The following is a 23,063-nucleotide window of genomic DNA, read 5'->3' as shown; positions in this document are numbered from 1 at the left end:
CTACTCATTTTTCTATCCCAGCTTATCTAAGTTTATACCCTTTCTGACTCAGCTTTCCTCATAACTGCATATGAGACATTTTCAAATAACTATTTTATTTTCTTTTGAATCCCAAACAGCACAACAAAGAGGAAACAAATCCCATAGCAGAGTCACTATGAAGTTGAGAATACTCAGCATAAAATTCATACCATGAAATTTCTGAGTAAGTTCCCTGGAATTTTTTGTTGAAAATTTTAGCAAATATGTCCTCTCACTACATGTCTGTCTTCTTTTTTTTTTTTGTACTTTGGAGACCTGAGCAATATCTTTAACAAAGTCAGCTTCTTGCAACTTTTTACTTCTGTGAATGTTAAGTTATGCAAATGTAGTATAAAAGAACACAAATCTCTGTCAGACTCTCTTTGGACATGATGAGTGAACAGCCGTTTTAACAACAAATTAAGAATTGGAAAAGCATAAATATTTGAGCTTCGGGGGATCCTCTGAAGTAAAAATGCAAAGATATCTATATCATCAGCATAAAACAACTTCATTGTAATACCCAAGTTAATTACAGGCACAGGGAATCATACAGAATCAAATAGAATTACATAGAATCACAAGGTTGGAAAGGATCATCTAGTCTAACTTATCATCATAACTACCCACTAAGCTACTAAACCATATCTCATAGCACCTCATCCAGATGTCTCCTGAACACTGCCAGGGAAGGTGACTCCACCATTCCAGCACTTGACCACTCTTTAAGAGAAAAGGTTTTTCCTTATATCTAATCTAAATCTCCCCTGGTGCAACTTGTGGCCATTTCCTCAGATCCTATTTGTTGCCTAGGAGAGAAGGACAACCCCCTCCTCATCACAACCTTCCTTCAGGAAGTTGTAGAGTGCAGTGAGGTCTCCCCTGAGCCTCCTCTTCTCCAGACTAAACAATCCCAACTTCCTCAGTCACTCCTCATAAAGCTTATGCTCCAGACCCCTCAGCAGTTTCATTGCCCTTCTCTGGACATATTCATTACATTTCTGCTATATGTTACATCCAACATAGTAGTTAATACTCCTTTCATTATAAGCTCAGTATGGATGATACTCAATTAACTATCTTGCTATTTGGCTGTTTCTAATGCAAATAATTTGATTTATAGATAGGATATGGTGTTCTAAGCAGTAGTTATACCGGCACTCTGAAACTGTGCTATTGAGAATTCTAATATTGTTTTTGTTTAGGAGAGGGAAGTAATTATTCAGTGCAATTTGAGTAAACTGCATAATTGTTTTAAATTAGTTACCTTATTTTAGTGAAAATTTGAAATGTGGCACCAGTAAAGTTTATGTTTTCTTGCCTGACAGGGAAAGCAAACCCACTACACCAAGTGACAAATGTTCTTCAAAAAAGTTGAAAACTCCAGACTAAAAAAAGTTAAGCATCTCATTGCATAAAGTGAATGAGGACCCATATAAAAGCATCCATCCTTGGGACACAGAAATTCACACAGACTGTGCTGTGCACTTTTCTAAGAACCTCAGACCAAACATTCACTAAGATTCACTAATATGTTCTAGGGCTGAGGGTCACAACTGTGAAATATTAAACTCAGTAAATCCAAACTAACCACATTCTTACTCCACAACACACACACACATGCACACTTACAAAATTACTTCTAGCCCACATAACCACTCTATGAACTTTTCAGAATATCAGTAGGAATGGAATCTTTTCGTCACACTGAGGAATAAGTCTAAAGGTTCAGAGTTCTTTTATGACACACTATATCAATCTTTGTCTCTGATATCCTAATTGAAAAATAATGGCAGAGAGGTGGTTTGTCATAGAAACTACACTCAGTTTCAGAGGTAATCTATGGATATCTACCATAGGTAACGAAAAATCATGATTGACAGAAATAGTTCTGATCTTGAAGATCTAAGTTGTTTGCCCATACTGCTGCCAATAGAACAAATTATTTTAAGAGCTAATATTTGAAGCTTTTTATTCGTATAGAATTCTTTGAAAAGTATTTAGATTTTAAAGGTTTTAGAGTCAAATGTCGGACTAAGTAGGAGCATGCTTGCTAAGGGACAATCACACAAGTGAGTCCGTTTGCAAATTTTGCTGGACAAATTGGGGGAATTCCATTTATTTGATTTGTTTGCACTAAATTAGAAAGTTCTATTTCATTATTATTATCTTGCAAAAATGCTACTAGAAGAAATAATTTAACTTCCAAAACATTAATTCTACACAGACAGAATGAGTGCATTAATGTTTGCCCGATATGCTGTAAGCATTCGATTCTGGTGGACAAAAACTTGCTTGTATGTTGCAAATGTCTCATATGAAGATGGGACTTCAAATCTGTTTATGTATACTGTATATATCAAAAATATTTACCTCACTATTTCTGTTTGCAATTACATTGACTAATGTATCACACTGAATGGAGGTAGCTTAAACGTATCATCAAACACACAGTTTCTTAGATCTCCTTTTTTTCTGTCTTTGCTTTTGTTTTAGTCTTTGAGTCTTAATTTTAATCTCTCAGTCTATTCTGACATATTCAGACATTAATCATTTAGTTTTAGCTTTTCAGATTGGTGAAATACTGTATTCTTCTTAATATGTCATAAGATATGTTAACTGACAAAAATGGAATCTGTGCTGTGAATGAAAGAGGACACCTTTCTGAACTCTGGCTATTCATTTCTATGGAAAATATCTTCAGGAACACATCTCTTCAAAGGGAATTTTACATACTTAAGATCCAATGCTTTTTAGATGCTTCAAAGCTAGAAGACTCTAATTAAAGGCAACTGTTTTTACTGATATCCCAAGGCTGTGAACCTACCCTTCCATCTAATCTTTACTGGAGCCTTAAGATGCAGCATGCAAAGCAAAACAGAACAAAACAAAAGCCTAATCATAAATTTTAATAAGATAGATCATACAACTAAATTTAATTTAAAATAATAAACAAACACAGGTACTAAATCATTACAATTAGCTTATGAGCCATTGATTTATATAATTGAAAGCATAAACTCAAGAGCTTCAATGAATATTTAAAATGCTTAATAAAAGATTATTTTACCCCAATTATTTTACTTTATGACTTTCAAAATGACATTTTTCTCATTATTTCATCTCCTTCGAGACAAAGCAAACTTCAGCAGTGTATATTCTCATATGTATATTTGAGTAGTGATCAACAAATTGGCACTGATAAATTCTTTCACTGGTGACCTGGCAAGCATACTGCAGACGTGTTTTAAAAATATTCCTTTTTTTTGTTATCTCCATCACGGGGTACTTTGCATTCAATTTGACTTATTTATTCTAAACCTGTGTAGCAGAGTGTTCCTCAGAACACTGTGAAATCCTATTCCCTTGTATCCCACAGCAGAAAGAAAAGATACATGACTCAACTGACAAAACAAACAAACAAACAAAAACATTTTGCTGGAGTAGGCTGACCATAAGTTATGTTTTGGTCATTTTTTTTGCCATTATAGAGATAATAAAGATCAGATCACTGGCTATCAGCTGCTGCTGCTCTGTTCACAGGAAAGGTCATGAAATCTTACAGTGTTTTTTCTACTTAGTCATACAGTTCTGTAGAACCATTACTGTATAAGTAACCTGTGTTTCCTGGAATTGTTTCAGTGTCTAGGGGATGATTAGATGTGACTTTCCAATAACTACCTATATAAATGGCCCCACTGGCCATACCTTTTTTGATGCAGCCTAGGAAACCATTGGCCTTCTGGGCTGCAAGTGCACACTGCTGACTCATGTTAGGTTTTTCAACCACCAGGACCCCAAGTCCATCTCCGCAGGGCTGCTCTCCATGAGTACTTCTCCCAGTCTGTACAGATTCAGCATGTCTGTTACCCACTTGGCCTTGTTGAAACTCATTAGGTTCACATAGGTTCACTTCTCCAGCTTGTCCATTTCCCTTTGTACATCCCTCCCTTCTATCAACTGCTCCACTCAGTGTTGCATGCAAACTTGTTGAGAGTGCGCTCAATTCCACTGTCTATGTAATTGACAAAGATGTTAAAGAGCGCTGATTCCAGCACAGTCCTCTTAAGGAAACCACTCTTCACTGCCTTCCACCCAGAAATACATCTGCTGATCACAATGCTCTCAGTGTGACCACCCAATCAATTCTTTATACATTGAATGATCCACCCTTCAAATCCATATCTCTTCAAGTTAGAGATAAGTATGCGGAGTGGGACCATGTCAATGGCATTGCAGAAGTCCAGGTAGATGAAATCAGTTGCTCTTCCTTTGTCCACCAATGCCGTCACTCCATCATAGAAAGCCAACCGACCGGTCACAGTCTGCCCTTGGATTATATCTTCATCTCTCATGTCTCAATATCACTTCCAGGAATATCTGCTCCATGACCTTTCCAGGTATGGAGGTGAGACTGACTGGCCTCTAGTTTCCCAGCCTTCCTTTCCCCCTTTCTTAAAAATGGGAGTGATATTTCCCTTTCTCCAAGTCACCAGTTACTTTGCCTGGCAGCCATTGCTTTTTAAATATGATAGAGAGTGGTTTGGCAGTCACATAAGCCAGTTCCTTCAGGATCCTGAGATGCATGTCATCCAGCCTCAAACAGATTCAGTCTCATGAAGTGGTCTCCAACTGTCTCTTCTCTTACAATAGGACATATTTTGCTCCCTTGAGCCCCTCTAATATGTTCAGGGATGTGAGAGATATGGGAAGCCTTTCACTGAAGACTGAGGCAAAGAACTCATCAAGTAACTCAGCCTTCTCCATGTCTGTTGTAGCCAATTTTCGCTTTTCATTTATCAGAGGGTGTTCACTCTCCTTCTTCTATCTCTTCTGTACCTGTAGAATCCAGTCTTGTTATTTTTCATATCCCTTGCCAAGCTCAGTTCCATCTGTACTTTCCTAATCCAACCTCTGCATGTCTGGACTGCATCTCTATATTATTTCCAGGCCACAAATCCCTGCTTCTACAGCCTGTACATGTTCCTCTTTTCCCTCATTTTGACCAGTAGGTCCTTCCTGGCTCTGCCATGCTGATTTCCTACCTTCTGTCTTTCTTAAACTGAGGCGTGGAGAACTCTTGTGCTCTCAGAAAGTTGTCCTTAAGCACTGCCAGCTCAGCACTTCTCGTTTGCCCCTTCCCAGGGGATCTCATTCAGTAATTTCTTGAATAGCCAAAAATTTGCTCTCTCAGAATTTAGGGTCCTGCCTATGTTTTTTTTTGCCTGGCCCTCAAGATTCCTCAAGATGGCAAACTCACGTGAGTTTGAACGAATTGGTACAAGAAACTCTAAGAGAGTCAGTAGCAATATGACTCTTGTCACAGCCAGATATAGAACTTTCAGAATTTTTAATAGATATTTTAGAAAGTATAATATTTAGAAAGACATATCTACATCTGGATATATAGAGGCAAACTGCCTCTATATCTATATAAATGTATTGATTTGGATTTCTAGTGCCTAAGTTCATGCTCTTCAAGACAGTAGTTGAAAATCGTTAGTTATTTCTCTTAATTTCTATGTGCTTTGAACTTGAATCTTTACAAAAGTAAACTGGAAAAAACTGAATTGGACTTGAATTGAAAAATGCCCATGAGGGCAATGACAAATGTCCCTGTGTAATTTGGAATGGAAGATATGTTTATTTTTCAATACGGAAATTCATTTTTTTGTTTCGGACCCAAGACCCGAAACATAGAGATACTGCCAAGGGACATTAAAAAAAAAGTCCAAATCTGGTTTTCATCATTTTCTAACATTTTCAAAAACAAAATTCTTAACCAGACAGCTGAATCATAGCAAAAAAGAACAGCAGTGATCTTTTTTAGGATAAGGTGCAGTGGCAGCCATTAGAAAAATGCATGAGGATAAGGAATGAAAAAGAGATATTAGGCACAAACAATTTTGCAATATAACAAAATATCATGCTGCAGCAATAAGAACGAATCAATCATAACAAACAATATGAAGTCTTCCAACTCTATCTGGCTGTGAACAGAGACTGAACATATTTTCCTTGTGCTCATTTACAATACAGTATACATTACCTTCCCATTTCTGCTGCAGTCTTATCTAGACATATGATAGGGTTCTGGTAGGTCCTATCTGTGGGGACAATTTTACACCACATTCCACTGTCTGTTTAAATAAAATTGTCAGCCATGGGAAACAATGAAAAAGAGAGAACTCTCATCAAAGAGTTCAGATTTAAAAGTGAAGAAAAGTAAACAATTTACATATCGTTATAATAAAACAATTTGGAAAGTCTAGAGAATAGACAGAAAGGAAATATGACAAACCAGGCAAAAATAAGTTAGGTCAGGCATTTGGAAAGCAACAAGAAAAGAAATGTTTATAGTCAAATCTAGGATAAATTTTTATTTGCCTTATTATTGCTATACAGTTATATGGAATACATACTATGATGAGCCATATCAAAGTACGGTTGTCTAAGATAGGTAAGACATTTTCAAAATTGTCCTTGAGAGAATTGTTTTGGCATTTTCTAAGCTAAATTCACTTAAATGAAGTTGTTTCCTAAACGCATGATTAAATTTTCTCAGTTATTGTACTTCTTAGCCATTCACAATTAAGGCATAAAATATATGTGAGGCCAAATCCTGAGCTGATGAAACTAATTTATATTCCAGATGTTTTACTAACATAACATGGATTTATATCAGCTGAAAAAGATTTTCATGATGGTTTTTATACTTTTCATTCTGAAAGATCATAAAGTACTTTGCAATCTAGCCTCTTGGGACACTTACTATAACTCTTGAAAATAATAGACAAGCTTTCCTTTTGGATAATTTGTCACATCAGAATAAGATTACTCATGTGCCCTTTATGATATTATGTAGCTTTAAAGCTATGAAAAAACAATACATACTGATATTCACCTATGTTTACTGATAGACACCAATGGCGCAAGAGATGCCACTGACTGACAATTGAGCTCAATTATTTAAGATATTTTGAACTCTCCCATCCCAATTTCCTTTGCTATTTAAGGGACAGCAACAGATTTAATGTAAATATGATGTAGTAAGTAATATATATGTATATACTGGCTACCGTATAACATATAAACTAAGGCTTTTAGGAAGAGAGTAGTTCTATATTAAATTCACAGAAGCATTCACTGCTTCTGTGGCTGAATGTGGCTTCCAGACTGCTGGAAGTTGTGAGAACATTGTACTGTGATTACTCCTGTCCTCTATTTTTACATATCTTCTGACATCTATGATAAAGTGCTAAAAAAGGTTGTGTTTGACCTAATGAGACTGCGCTAATACTTACTGCATTTGGGAAAGGTTTGCAATTGTAAGTGGTGATAATTTATACCTGCAAAAAGTCTTTTCCAGGGAGATGTGTAGACTTGTCCAACTTAGAGTAATGCTTCTGGTAACAGCCCTGGATGCTGCTAGCCTTCTTCTGCTAGGGTGTACAGTGCGTAGCTTACTGTCTACAGTGATCTTCCCAGTGGCCTCTTCTGCAGATCTGCTTCCCAGCCAAACAGTCCTTGCCTTGTGACATTGTATGAGGTTTCTTCTCTACAGGGGTGGGATTTGTATTTGTCCTTGTTGAACTTCACAAGTTTACTATTGGCCCATTCCTTCTGCCTGTCTTGGTCCCTCTAAATGGCAGCCCTGACCTCAAGAATTTTCCATAATCCAATGGCATCTCTAAGTTATGAAAGTTTACTCCATCATCTCCTCCACATCACTGATAACAATATGAAATGATGTAAGTCCCCAGATTCATTATGTGCCCTTGGAAAAGCACAGCCAATTAACCACTGCTCTCTAAATCCATCTAAACAGCTTTTTAGTCATCACATTGTCCACACATCCTGACTACATGTAAATGTAAAGCTTCACAAAACATTACAGATTCTTACATGAATGAATCATAAAAGACAATCTTTAATCTGCTCAGACAGTATGTCAGTCAATCGTATATGGCTTCACTGTAAGAAAAAAAAAAAAAAAACCATGACATTTTTAATTCTACAGAATTAGCTTTTACTTTAGTTTTTTGTTAATGTTCTTAACAAGGGGAGAAATTTGATTCATATTTCACATATAGTGAGTCAACTCTCTCATCATAAGAAAGAGTTACATAAATGCTCTGCTCATTTATCATAACTTAATTAATATATTATGAATCTGGCATATTAGTGATTTTTTTTATTACAGTGCAAATAACAGGTCAGTTGTAGGAGAATGTTATTAGTTATCTTAACATCTTGGACCAAAACTTAAAACTGTTTGGCTTTGTTTAAGCTTTCTGTAAGTAGGTTTGCAGGCTTTGACACTATCTATATTTTGTAAAGGAAAATAACAAATAGAGGCTTGAAGACTTACCATATACTAAGCTCTCTTAGGATATTCTTAGTTCTCAACCTAAATTCTCTTAACTACAACTTTGTGTTCTGACCTTTATTATAAACATTGTGTAACGTCTCTTGGTACTACAGACTCATACAAACTGTATACAGGTGTTTATGCAACTAATCAAACATTTTTTTCCCAATACACTTCTTACAGCAAAGAAAATCTGTGTGATATTTGTACAAATGTGTATTGGTAATGGCTAAACCAAAGCTGCTCTTTGGAGAGTGAGTGATACTTTGGAGAGTATCACGGGGAACATTTATGGCACATGGTCAACATTTTGAGGAATCTGTAGAAAAGATATCACTGCCAGTACCCAGTAACGCCTCAGTGCAATTCTTCTTGAAGGAAAATCAAAAGAATATCTCACCCAAATGGCTTTGCTGCACAAGGGAATCAACTGATACAGCGCTGCATAGATAACTGTCATGAATGCGGAAGAGTTTATGAAACCATTCACTGTAAAATATCTTTCTTCCAAAACAAGTAACACCTGCAGCCATTTAATTCTTCGTAAAAAACCTGAACTTTCCTCCTTTTCTCAATGAGAAAGATACTATATGTTTGGGGTGTTTAGTTCATTAAAATAAGTGATATGATATGAATATAAATTACAGAAAATAAGTGAAGGAATTGTAATTTCCCTGTCATTAAGCTTCAAATTAACTTTTGACTCATTGCTTGGAAAAGTGCCTAAGCTGGCATCAGGACAGACAGAAGCTTAATGTGCGTTCTCATAAGAGGCATCACAGTGCAGCTGTTCACGCAGTCCCACTGCAAGAATGGAGTTGCCATTTGACAGCTCATTTCTTACAACCACTCAGTCTGTGGATTTGGGCCAGCTTTGTATCTATAAACAGGGAACTGTCCACTAAGACACATGTTGAGACCTTCAGTTCATTTGACATGCTCTCTCCCTGATGACAACAGACACTACTGAATGAGGTTATAAACTGTATCCAAACACCTCTCATCTGCCTTAGATTTAAACTTATGTCTTTAGGCAATGATATCCCATTACTTCTGTTGTACCTGCTTAGGCAGGTAATAAATCAAATGAAAACAAAACACAGAAAAATAATGCTTCTACACTTTAAAATGGGGCAGTTGACAAAGTGATTTTCAGTTTATTTTTCTTGTTTGGTTGCTTGCTTTCTTAGAATATCAGCACAATCACACTTGACATGCTGCATCTTTTTTGTAATATATAAATATATAAATTTGACGTCTCAAAAAAAAATCTTGTAATATCTATTGCAGAAAGAAAATGATTTATGAATTAAATAATTTACTAATCAATTAGATGCTTAGTGAAATTAACCCCTTAAAATACTCATTTTTGTGACATGGATGAGGGTAAAAAATATTTATCTGTGTTGTTGCTTTAAACTGAACTCTTCATTTTCATATCTAGAGAATTAAATTTTCTCCATTTCATTGACCTGTATAAAATCAGAAATCTTAACCTGATTGTGAGAATCCTTCTTTTTTTTTTTTTTTGACTCAAAGCTTGCTTCCTGAGGTATTTCTTGTGATAAGACTGACATCTACGAGATGAGTGATGGGTGTTGCTGTGTGGCAATCAACATCACTGTGTGGACAATTTTAGCTGTTTGCCTCCGGAAGAGAGTGCTCAGGAGTGTTTACTGGTGGAAGATCTGGCCTTTGACTAAATAACTCCAGCTTGCTATGGGAAACTGGGGGATGATGCCATTGTATCCTGTGAAGGCAAGATACAGGTTGGTGCCTCCCTGCTCCCTCATCTGCTGGCAAGGCCAGGAAGATAGGAAGAAAGGAGTTTCTGCTGAGATCCCTGAGCCAGAAGCTGCCACTCCAAAGAGAGCTGACTCAACCACTTTGGATTCGAGCTGTCACTCCAAAGACAGCTCACTGGACCACTTGGAAAGCATTGAAAAGGAGCCATCATCGTCGTCATCGTCTCCATCGTCGTTGTCAACAGAACAACAACGCCCGATGACCCACTGCTACTGAAGATCAAAGGCTGAACTACGAACCACGCTGGATCCATGGTGGTGACTATGTCCCTCTTGCTTCCTATAACGACCCCTTGCTTCTTCTTTCCTACCTTTTCTATCGTCCTCCTTCCCTTCCCCATTACCCTAATTCATAATAGCGTCCGTCCTCCCCTTCACCATCTCCCTAATTAACATCTGTAATAAACTGGTTGGACAACATTTGAACCATTGTTTCTTAATCTCACGCTGGGTATACAGATATTAAAAGAACCTCCTCCCCCTCCTATAAATCGGAGCAAGACACTGATTCATCCTGCTGCCAGACCTCCTGCAAGTGCACACCTAACACACTTCAGAGAACTGCAGTCTGTGACGAAATAAATAACGAACGGGAGGCAATCATCTTCAAAATGTTACAGCACCCTGCTCTGGAAAATGTATCCAAATCAAAGGGGCATTTGTCACTTGGTGATGTGGAGCAATGTGATCCTTTTAGCATCCAGTCTTCCCCACTTAGTTTGATTGTTCCATAGCTTCTTCATACATAAGCCATAGGCATTAATCGCATCTAATTTAAGATCTCTACAGGACCAAAATCTCAGTTTAAGACACTTTGTGCTTCCTTTATAATCAAGTAAGAAAAATAGTGTTATTTGCCCTTTCTAACTGCCTCATTCTAATGTAGTTATAATAGTATAATTTCTATTTTTTCATAGCAAGTATGCAAAGATGGGAACACAGGGTCTTTATTTCCCTCTGAGAGTTGCTAAGATCATTCATACCTCCCCTGAGAAGTGAAACCTTAATCTGGTATCTCTGTGCATTTAACTTTCATTAGTTGGTCTTCTGTCAGTTTTGTCCTAATGTCCTTGACAGTCATCCAACCAATGACAGACCTTCCTGGATATCTCGTCTTCTACTTCTTTAAGAGAAAGTGCTGAGCTGTGTTAGACACAGTTAGAAATTGACAGATGCTATTTCAGTGTCCTTCAATCTCACTCTTACATGCCTGCTTTCCTTTTGGCTTTCCATGAGAAACAGGGGGCCTGGCAGAATTCTAACTCTCAGTAATTGCAGTGATCTGCTTCTGCATCCTTTTCTGCATTAGAGCTATGAAAGCAAATAGCATATTTATTATCAGCAGACAGATTGATCTCCTAGTTACTTCCCCTCATCTTGTGGTCTCACTAAACTTTCTTAAATGGGTGAAAAACGTGTAAACACATGGAGCTGCCAAAGAGATTTCATAGGAATCATTTTAAACATACACACTAGTGCATTTCAAATAATGTTTGTTCAGGTAAAAGGAACATAAACATGGAATATATGGTAGCATGGCTGTAACAGCTCTGTCTCTTTCTGTTTACTGATTTTAGCTTTTGTGCCACATCTCTGATGTGATGAGTGCTTGAGGGAGTTATGGCCATTAATTACAGTTTAGATCCTTCCCCAGTGACAAATGAGCGCTGGAGGAGGATATTTTTAATGCAAATTATTATCTTAGTTCTTCACAATGCTAAAGCATAGAAGAAGGATAAGCAATCATTTGTGAAAAGAGTCCGAGGACAAGAGACAACTTTTACACTTTTACCCTAAGTCCATGATTACTATGCCATATTCAGTATGGTCTTTGTCTGTATATAATGTGTTCTTTATTTACTTGATTAAACATCATATATTCACTGCACTTCAATATTTTGCTGTAAGAACTTTCAGGTGAAAGAAGTCTAAATATAAAGGTGAAAGAAGTCTAAACATATTGGGTTATTTGTTCAGAGACTGTAGCCGTGTTGATTTAATACAGAAAAAATACTTCTAATTCTCCTCTTCTTTCTCTCTGAATAAGCATCCCATGAGTTGGCATGCTTAAGAAATGTGGTACTGGGTACAAGAATTAATAACCCTTATGAGAGTATGAGGCATCTCTGACGTGTGCACAGCCTTGCAGGTACCCTGTCATCCTATTAGCTGTTTCACTGACATCACTGCTAGAGTGAAGATTAGGGACACAATTTTCTGCACACAGTCTAATTCTCTCTCTCTTTTTTTTTTTTTTTTTTTTCCCCTCTCTACTATGAAGTTCACAGTTTTTTCTGATCTGCTTCTCTGCTTTTTTTCTCATCAGAATTGAAGAGGATGTTCCAGAAAACAGACAGCCTGCCTGCCCACAGGTATGTTTTGCTTCTCAGAAGCACAAGACATCCCATATTTGGGAAGGGGAGAGTAATTGTGACTGAGTCCCCAGTGAGACAAACCTGCGAGAATTATTTTGACTTTCATGCACTCCTTGCACAGACCTATTGAGATTCATCTACCTCACTGGGAAGAACGGAATGTATTTTTTTCTCCTTGCAACATTTCCAAAGAGTCTGGCCACATTTTAATGGCATCAGCAGCCATGCCCTCCTTTGCCTTCTTCAAATATTACTATGAAGTGTTGAAAACCAGAAGAGGAAATGCCGGCAGAATAAAACCGTGCTTATTCTGGTAATGCTAAAGGATCCAAAGGAAACAAAAGAATCTCAGTGAAAACAGTGAGTTTCTGGAGTGTTAAGTACCTGATACATTATCATTCAGTTATCATTGCCATCCTTGCTTTGATAGCTCACCAGAACCATGATGCTAATTCTTTTTTTTTTTTTTTTTTTTTAATGTTGCAAATTATTTGTCTTTGCAGAGAAAATCTTTGGCGTTTCCTTCCTATCCATCAGTGTTGCCTGAGGAAGGGACAGTGCGTACCTTGAACAGAAGAGCTGTGAGTTTTAGATGATGGCATATCCTGGAGAAATAAGAACCCTCCAAAGAGAGGCAGACTAGCAAGTATACTTTTATTTTTCATTCAGAGCTACTGTTCTCTTGCCATCACAATTTTTCATCCTTAAACAACTCATTTATATGCTAAAATTTATGATAAATGTTTCAGTGTGCAAAATTATGCCAGATTACATAAGAAACACCAAAGGCACCTGTATCTTTCATTAAGCAAGAAAGCAAATAAATAGAATTCATGTGCACAGAATATGTAAAGAGAGAGTGAATTTTATAGGAATTGGGATTATTCTTACTATTGATATTTATATTGAGACAATTTATGAAACCCTTATCAGACAGTAAGCTCCACTACGGTAAGCATATGGTGACATATTAGGTTGGATATAAGAAAAAAGGTTTTTAATGATAAGGGTGCTGAGGCACTGGAACAGGCTGCCTCCAGAGAGACTCGTTCCTGGAGATATCCGAGATCAGGCTGGAATTCAAATTATTGATGGTAATAGAAGGATGAAATTTGTTTTGTCCTATACTTGTAGCTGTAGTATAGCTGGTATAGATTCATGCTGTGCCTGTGCCTACCCAGCACACATTACTTAAGATACACTGTTTGTGTACTTAAATGTTGATCTATTTTCCTCATGGAGATCCTGGCAGTTTCAGGAATCTCTCCAGGATGTTCCTGCTGTTAAACTGACCAAACTGCATGTACACCATTTAAATGAACAGCAGAAACTATTCTTGCTGGTGGTGAAAAGACCATATAGGACAGTCTTCTGTGCACAGCTAGAACAGAGGATGCTCTGTGCATACTGTCAGACAATCAGAGCCAATGGATGATGCACACCCTGCCGTGGGCACACAGGACCACAAGTCCTGGATATGAGTTCAGAAACTCAGTCATTCAGAGAGCCTTATGCAAGGCAGTTGCAAGGATATTTGGACAGAGAATCACACTGCCTTGCTGTTCTCTGGGAAGATCCAGCTCCAGCTTTAAGTTTATCAAGTTTGGTTTTTTTCCTAACGTACACTTTTCCTGTGCATATGCAATAAGTATACGGCGAAGAGATAAACAACAAAAAAAAATGATTCAACACCTCAGTTGGTACTTTTGACAGGAAAGAGGGTGAAGGGGAGAAAGGAAGAGGAAGAGAAGAGGAAAGGGGGATGGAGAAAGGGTGGGGAAGAGAACAAGAAAAAGGGCAAAAACAAGAAAAAAAAGAAAGCATCCAACCAGCCAACCACCCAACCACAGCATCTAGATTAATATACAAACACTTTACTGATGTCTAGCTGATTAAATGAAGAAGCTGTGGAGGAATCAGAGTATATGTTGTTTAATTTACCATTATTTTAAGAAATTTCTGTTTTGTAATAGATTTCCAAGTCTGCCTCACTGTCTGGCTAATGAGACTTACTAGAAGTTTGCTGATACCAATTAATCAAAGTTGAATTTTTTTAAGCAAATAAAAACCACATGTGCAGCTCTGGGAGAGCCCACTTTCAAAGTTTATGGCTCAGCAGAAAACACTGCACAGGTAAAGAGCTTTTCTGCTTTAATTCTTGGTTTCTGAGAAGAGGGGAAAGAGCAAGTTGTGAAGTCAAGGAGTTACAGTACCTAAAACACATACAATGAGTGAGAAAAATGACAGTCTCTTCTTGTTCAGCTCCTCCCTACTGGTACCTTGTTTCACCCTTTCACTCCTCTGCAGAATCTGCATTTCAGTGTTCTAATACTTGTAGGGAAATCTGTATACACTCTACATGTGTCTGCAGGGCTTCAAGGATTTATCTGGATTACAAACCAAAAGTACGAACGACAGCTGGCACAGCAATACAATACAGCACAGCTACAGAAACGAGCTCCAGCATGGGCTATGGAACCTTGAGGCAATATTCAATCCAGTGTGATCTCATGCTGAGCAGAGCATTAATAAGTGGGAAACCAATATCTACACCTTGGTTGTCCAGTCGTCACTTACAAGGTATTTCCCCTGATGCATGTTTGCCAGCAGCACAGCTAGTGGAGAATTTGGAACATTTTAAGTGTAAGTAATTTGACACAGGAGACTCAGGCCTTCAGCAACATTAAGCCATGAACTACACAAGGTTGTGTGGCTGTCATTCCACTTGTTCTCATAAGAGAGCAGCTTGGATCACAGCATGACTCATCACTCCCCAAGGCAAAATGTCTCCACAAGGATACTCCTGTTGGCTACAAGGCTCCAGGCAGGGAAGGCTGACAGAAGTGAGGAGCTGGATGCTGCTTTCAAATGGTGCTGTGTGGGCGGAAGGGTCCTGATGTATTCCAAAATCATCAGTGGGTGTTACACTGACTAGTAAGAAAATGCCTGATTATATATACAGAAAATTCATGTAACACCCTAAATATGAGGTAGATGTGGGGAGTGGGAGTGATCAAGATTTTACTGCCAGAAACCTTGTGTAAACAATATTTAGCAATTCAAGTGAGTTCATGCCACTTTCTAAGTTAATGCTCAAGGGAACACCAAAGCTGGCAGTCAGTAATTACTTCTGCAGAGAAACAGGGTTTGACACACACTACTGCAATTCTTTAAAGGGAAAGAAAGTCTGATGGTTTCACAACAAACCCACTTAAAAGCACGTATCTCTGAAGGAGACAAACGACATATCGAAAAACCTCTGAATTTTTTGTCAATACTACATGTGAAAAGAGTGCAATTCCAAAAGCTCCATCAGACAGACCTTACCCTTGCAACATCTGTAACTAGCAGTGGTTTGCAGTCTGATACCTAAAAAGATCAGACTGCACTCCTGCTCACAGCTAGGAGGGAAATGGACATAACTTCTGCCACTTTCTTCTCCTTTGCAAGCAGAATCTCATATGAACATTTGCATGAGTTATGCAAAAGAGAAAAAATCTGAAGTCCTGAGAAATATTTCCCTATGTGAAGATATGACAGGAAAATGGAATCTTACTGTTCCAATAACCTCTTCCGTAGAAGAGTCCCAGTAGCTCTACAGAAAGAATAAAATTCTCAGTTCTGTTCCTGCTGAATACCTACATGAGCCTACTTATTTTTCAGATTCCCCTGTTGAATATTATTGAAGCTTCTCCTTCAAAGAATACAGTTATATAAAAGGAATTGCAAAGCAGACTGCTAATATGTATATAACAACAGATTTTCCCTCTGCTCTTATGTCTACATAGCTTATGTATCTCAAACAGATGTTGTGACCTTTTTTTCTGCACTGCTGCTTTCCATTACAACCAAATAGCAAAATGTAAGATGACCACTGAATCTCCTGCTGCATATGACACTGGAAAAAATTTTAACAGGGCAAATACTTTTCATGAATCATGCTAATCAATTAATGTCTCATAGAGGGTTGTTGCTGTTTACCTGAGACTGTGTGATCCTTTGGGTCTCTCAGTAGTTTGAGTCTTGCATGAGGGAAAAGGTACTGCAGGGGCTTCCCATTTATCTGAGGAACACAAATATGCATGTCATTAAGAGATAACATAACATATATTGTAACAATAATCTTAGACTGTTAAAACAGAAACAAGCAAATGAACTTATTTCATCCAGGGAAATATCACAACTCCGTGACTCAAACATCCCCTGAACTTTGAGATATGTTTCTCAGGTCAGAAAATCCTTCTGCAGGGGAATCAATATTTGCTTCCAAAAAAACCTGAGATTCAGTTTCAGTATGGCAGTAGTTCTCTTTTTATTTCCTAATGACTGGAAGGTGATTTCTGTCATCTGTAGTTTTTCTTAGCATTAATCCTTTGTCCAAACAATGTTTGAGAGGAGAAGAAGAAGACATACAATCTCTGTAATTGTTATAAAATACTGTTCATATGGACCCAAAACAAATGGTGGTGAATGTGCAAACAGCCATAAGTTACTGCTCTAGTTTCATCAAAGACAAATGAACTAGTGTACTTCCTCATCAAATCCTAAAAGCCTTTTAAAAGGCCTGACCTAAAACTTCCAGGACTACTGTTTATATAATCATGAGTGGCATTCATTTGGGCTAATACTGCAAAATGTCATAGCTGAAAGCAGTGCATCTCTGCAATATTTGTTCAAAAGCCAGCTATGATGACTCCACTTGCCCTATGAGATGGGCACAGAAGGGGCCAAGCAGCATGTATCAGCCCACCTATCAGAGAAGACTGCTGTGTATTCACACCAAAACAGCTTTGCAGAGTGTTTTAACACTCACACGCCTCACATCCATCACACAATGTTTTTGTCTGCAGATTTTGTCTTTCAGAAGCGCAGAAGAATCCAGCATCTCTTCCGAGCCCGAGCTCTGTACCCTGGCTGAGCGATGGGAGCAGGTCTGCCTGGGGTTGCTCATGGCTGGGTGTCAATGGGATGGGACCAGCAGTGGAATTCAGGAGCTGGTGGGACAATGTCAATCAGTATGAACACATGGGTGTCTGAATGTATCAGCAGCCTGCTGCCAGGTGGTTATTACTATTATTTATGGTTAACTAGCATTCAGAGGAACTAAGCTCCTCCTGAACTAAGCACTTCAAACTCAGTCTTTGCCCTGGAGAGCTTATGATGTTAATGCATAGCATACAGAAGTGACAGGAAGGGAAACAGAGAAGTCAAGTGACTTGCTTAGCTTAGTCCCACAGTGAGCAGGAGTTCATACATCATTTGTTATAATTCAGTCTCTTTTCTAGTGGATGGCACTGCATCTAGAAGGATGAAATCCTCCCATAGCATACTGTAGTTTCAGCCATAATTTACCTCAGATGAAAGAGAAATCTGGTAAAGGACAAGTACTGCAGAATAAATCAGAACAGAGATCAGGCAGACTTTATGACTTACCCTGGAATTCTGCCAGAATAGAGGGCTTAATGCTAGTAAAAGTGTGCACAGTGCCATGAGTTGTACATGCATATAAATGGACAGGGACATTGTTTTCTCAGTTATTAAAATCAGCAAGTGTAGTTTAGCAGTAAAAATGATGATGCATTTATCATGTGTAGCTTCCATAAAATTGTAAAAAAATCTTTAAAATAAATGTATCTAATTTTATTTTTAATTCAGCAAATAAGAAGTAATACAAAGTAATAAAGCTCAAGAGAAGCAGTATGAAGATACTGGAGCATATACTTAGCTGGGATCCATCTTGGTGGAAGCAATTCAAATTTAACTGAGGAACACTGCAGCTCATAAACTTCAACTTACAATTTCTTTATTCGGTATTGCTCTATCTTGTCTTTCTTTAGCAAAATTGCTTTCTGAATAAAAAATAATCCAAGAATATGCAACAGCGTATTGTATAAAACTGACTGACAAATATATCAGAAAATATAAACTGTCCTCTACTTTAGTATATTACTTTCTCATTACTTTCACTTCCAGAATTTTATGATAAGTATAAATCTTAGTGATTCATAAAGTTATGAACAAAAGCATTAACATTTATTAGCATTCAGGGTAGCATATTATTTCTTATTGTTGGTGGGAATCAGTACTTAAATTGAACATGACATTAGGCACTTGCCTTCAGAATGATTTTGTGTCTGAAAATGGCAGAATACATATGAAAGGAGTGGATGTAAACAGAGTGTGCAAGGAATAACAATTATGTTGGTTTTGATGGTTTTAATTTAATCATTAATTCCCATATTTATCTGAAATATAGGATATTCAAAACCCTGCAAAACACAAGGCGCTTTGTGTTTGCATTTGTTCACATTTTTTGCTTTTTCTGAAGGTGGTTTCCGTTTCCTGAATGTATGTCTGGGGCCTTCTTGTTGACTTGTTCCCCAGTTATCACCATGAAGACAGAGAGGGCTCCTACTGCAATCACACAACAACTCTAGGGTGCAGGAGTGTAGGAGGTGAAAGTCCTCAAGCATAGATTTAGGTCACAGGGCTTAAGGTGACTTGACCCTTCACTACAAAACCACAGCATTATGCCATGGAGATCCTTTCCTCACCATTCCAGGAACACCCAGTATACTCAAGCAATGAGTCAGTCAGCACTGACAACATTATCCTCCTCTGATTACAGCACATTTAAACTCTCCAGCGTATCTTTCCCCCAAGCATCCCGTTTGAGCTGACACAGGACTCACGTCACATTTTTCAGCACATTACTCAGAAAGCCCTTGAGGGTTCCATCCCAGTGAGCTAAATGAAAACTGGAGTATAAAGCATTTCCTCCAGGAATTCTAGCTCTGGTCATGTTTGATGTTATCACTCAGCATTAAGCCCTTCTGAGAAATTGAATGAAGAACAGATAATGCTGAGGTTTTCTACCACTGTTATAGAAAATCAATTTAAATATATACTCTATTTTCCCCTTGTTGTCTTTGTACTTTTTGTCTGATAAAGAAATTCTATGGAAGCTTCACAGAAGTTAATTCTATCAGGTAATGAGGACAATTAAGAAGAGTAAATTTTCTTAGTGTTTTATTTATGTAGAACTAAAGTGCATTAAATGTATTCTGGTATTCCAGGCAAAGTCTGTTACAACATCTATAAATATGACCTGGGCTTTGGAGCAAGTCAACACAGCCACTGAAAGTCCTGCTTTTAAATAGTGCTGCACTCTCTTTCACCAAAACCTGGGACAATCTGATAAGCTGAACCTTAGTCCTTACGTGTGGGGGTAGTTCCTTTACGAAATCCAGTCTTAAAGAGATGGAGGATCCTCAGATTGACAAGTTAGAGAGTATCAGATCTAATTTCTGAATACCACAGGCAATTGCATGAGTACAGAAGCCTGGTGACAGCCAGAACCAGGAAATCCTATAGCTGAGGCAATCATGGTTTTTTGAGCTTTTGCATTTCCTCTGCAGAGCAAGAATACCACGTTCTCTGGAAATCCTAGCAGTGGAAAGATCTCTGTACTGGCAGATCTCTGATGATCAGGTATTTTGCAGTAATATTTGGGAAAAATGGTAACAAATACAAGGTTCCTGTACATGAATGCAATGAAAAGAGAATGATGCTTGCTTCTTCATGGAGGTCAGTATTGCACTCTGAATTTTGATACAGAAATCATTCTGTCATTCAGTGAGAATAATAGAGTTGGGTGACTGAAAAATGAACAACTGCATGCTAAATTCTATCTAGACTTAGAGGTGGCAGCAAACAAGTAACATTCAATATTGTAACAATTACACTCCTATTTCTTCATAGATTTCCAGAAAATATGAAAAGAAAAGAAAAAAAAAAGATAAAAATAAAAATATGACTCCCCAAAGCCTGAAATAGAGAAAGTAGTTTTCTAGAAATTCAATATAATCTTATAATCTCCTTGAGAGTTGGAAAACTATCAAAACTAGATATTCGTGATTTTAAAATCTGGCAAAGAAGTTCACAGGTAGTCTTCTGGATCTCTTTCATAAAAATTCTCATTTTGATGCTGTTGCTTACTTCATGACCCATTTTTCATCATTCTTAAATGGAATATTTCAGCATATTTAAATAGAATATTATTTAATGCCCTAAAATTGCATGAGTTATGTGTTATTTCAAGGAAACAGTACAGTTCTAAGGACCAAGATGAGACGTAGGAGAATGATATTTCAAAGATTAAATCTGCAGAACCCTACGTTTATTTTTGTGCTTAGAAAATTCTTGCCAAAATGAAGTGATGACAATACACTGGCATTATTATGAGTTTATTAATCATTTAGGGCTTAAAAGATCAGATGCAATCACTGGAAGGTCTGTATTTAAGTCCCTCCATTAAGAAGCTACTTATCTCCTGTTGATGCAATCTCACTCATGACCTCTTCTTCCCCTGGCACATCCTCATACTGTTCCTTCACAGCCTATTTGAAACAGTCATATTATTTCAGGATATACAAATAACTTTCACACACACACAAAAAAAAAATCACTAAAAGCTGTGATATCTGGGGATTAAAAGAAGTCCCTTTGGTCAACTGGCAGTGACCAAGTGTACTGTTGGGGTCAACAGGGATTAGTGAGAAATCTGCAATAGATTACATATTGATTAGGTTTAAACCATGTTTACTCTCCTCAGGTAAGCAGTTCAGAATCATCACACTGGGAAACAGCAATTAAAACAGTACACTGAACTGCAATTGAATGTGATTTAAAAATACTATGTGGAGTTAAAGAAGTTGCTATAGAAACAAATATATTTTAATATCAGTAATACAGTATACGTGAGCTTAATTCCTGGGTTATAAGAAATACATGAAAACTTGGAAGTTCAGGCTTGTCACTCTGCTGCATACTTGCTTCAAAAGCAAGGGGGTGTGCTTTATTTATTACCTTCAAGTGTACGAGCTCTGTAGGACATAATTGAGCAATTCTGATTTCATCTAGTAAGAAAAATTGGAGTTTCACGTGTAAAACAAAATCTTCTCAAATACAAATATGATTGCAGTCAGCAAAGTTGTTTTTTTTTTTAAAAAAAAAGAAAATACAAATAGCAAATTTAGCAAATTTACAGTGTGTTTTGAAACTCTGACTGATCTGACGAAGACATTCATGCTATTCATGGAAATACTTCCTTCTGCAGTTGGTTTGTGCTCTGTATGGGATATTAAGAGAGCTGCAATGACTTAATTACTATGTTAACTCAGAGTCATCCTAACTGATTTCCAGAATGCTTCTGCAGCCAGGACAGCTCCAGATGAAGCTGGACATGTTCATATGGTCAGGATGAGAAACAATTTGTCATTTGGAGCTCCACAACATGAGGCTGGACATCTCTGCGCAGAATTGGTCTTGTGGATACAGTAGAGAAAGCATGGGGCAATGAATTCAGAATTCAATGTGGAGCTAAGGAATGAAACATTTAAAATGACTCTAACATTTCTTATCTTGTCTTAAAATAACTTCGTATCTGTATTTGTATGAAAATGAGTTTCATTTATTGCTTCAAATGATCACAGATACTTAATATACACAATTTCTGAGCAACATTTTGACAATGCAGACGGTACTGAATTGGTGAGAACTGGCATTTCTCACTTCTGCAGACATGGTGAAATAATTTTGCATTGTTAAGAGCTATAGCTAATCTGGACTGCAAGTGATGAAGGGGGAACTGCTCTTTCGTGTACACTGCTTTTCTTCTGCAGCAGCTTTACATTTTTGTTCACAGGACTTACAGTGGTAAAAACAGCACAAAGAACTATTCAGAACATGCTCACTCTCCCATTTCCAACTAGAAAAACTTTTAAAAATGCCTTTGGCAAGATTTTAAATGCACCATCTCTACTTCCATATAAACGTGGGGATAGTACAATAGCTTTAGAGAGGAGAAAAAAATTCTTTATTGAAATAATTTGAGAAACTCTCAGCTGCCTTAAGATCTTCTCCCTCAAAACTTTGATCAAAGTCCTTGAAGCAGTCCTAGTGCAGCGCTATTTAAACAAAGATCAGAGCTTGATGAGTGAGAAGTCTTGGAACAATTTCCAAGGGCAAAGCAAAGATCTGTAAAAATTAAATACATCTTACTGAACATGTCCATATCAGCTTATCAGTAGTTATCTTCTTGGGCCAACGTGATTACTAAAGTAAATTTTTAATTTTATGTCATGATGCTGAATTGGTCAAATACCATTGTGTATGTCATGAACAATGCATGTTTTCAAGAGGATGAATGTGTTCTAGCATGTTTTGTTTTTGTTACCAATGACATTAAGAGCTGTGAAGATGAAAACATCCTTTATCCTGCAATTAAGCTGGTTCATAGTGAGAGCTATTTGAATAGATTCATTGTAAAGAGTATCTTGTAAAGATTATCTTCTAAAGCCTTCTTTCTCAGCAAGAAGGACTCAGTACAACTTAGGCTGTATAAGTCTGTGAATATGCTAAACTAGAGATAGGCAAAAGAAAGAAAGAAAAAAAAGTAACAGCTTGTATTGTAAGATATTTGAAAGCTTA

General features: G+C 37.4%; 1 protein-coding gene across 4 annotated transcripts in view; it reads right to left on the bottom strand.

Moving 5' to 3' along the window:
• Nucleotides 1-23,063, bottom strand: part of PCLO (piccolo presynaptic cytomatrix protein) — a 331,372-nt gene that overhangs the window by 114,508 nt on the left and 193,801 nt on the right. For all 4 annotated transcript variants that reach the window (XM_090135236.1, XM_090135232.1, XM_090135235.1 and 1 more), the window contains exon 9: nucleotides 16,554-16,635. In XM_090135236.1, coding sequence (XP_089991362.1) covers nucleotides 16,554-16,635 — 82 coding nt within the window. The remainder of the gene's footprint in view (nucleotides 1-16,553; nucleotides 16,636-23,063) is intronic.

Source organism: Phasianus colchicus, chromosome 1, assembly GCF_987193195.1.
Source record: "Phasianus colchicus chromosome 1, bPhaCol1.hap1.1, whole genome shotgun sequence".
In the NCBI taxonomy this organism is placed as follows: Eukaryota; Metazoa; Chordata; class Aves; order Galliformes; family Phasianidae; genus Phasianus; species Phasianus colchicus.
This window is presented reverse-complemented; position numbering and strand designations above follow the sequence as displayed.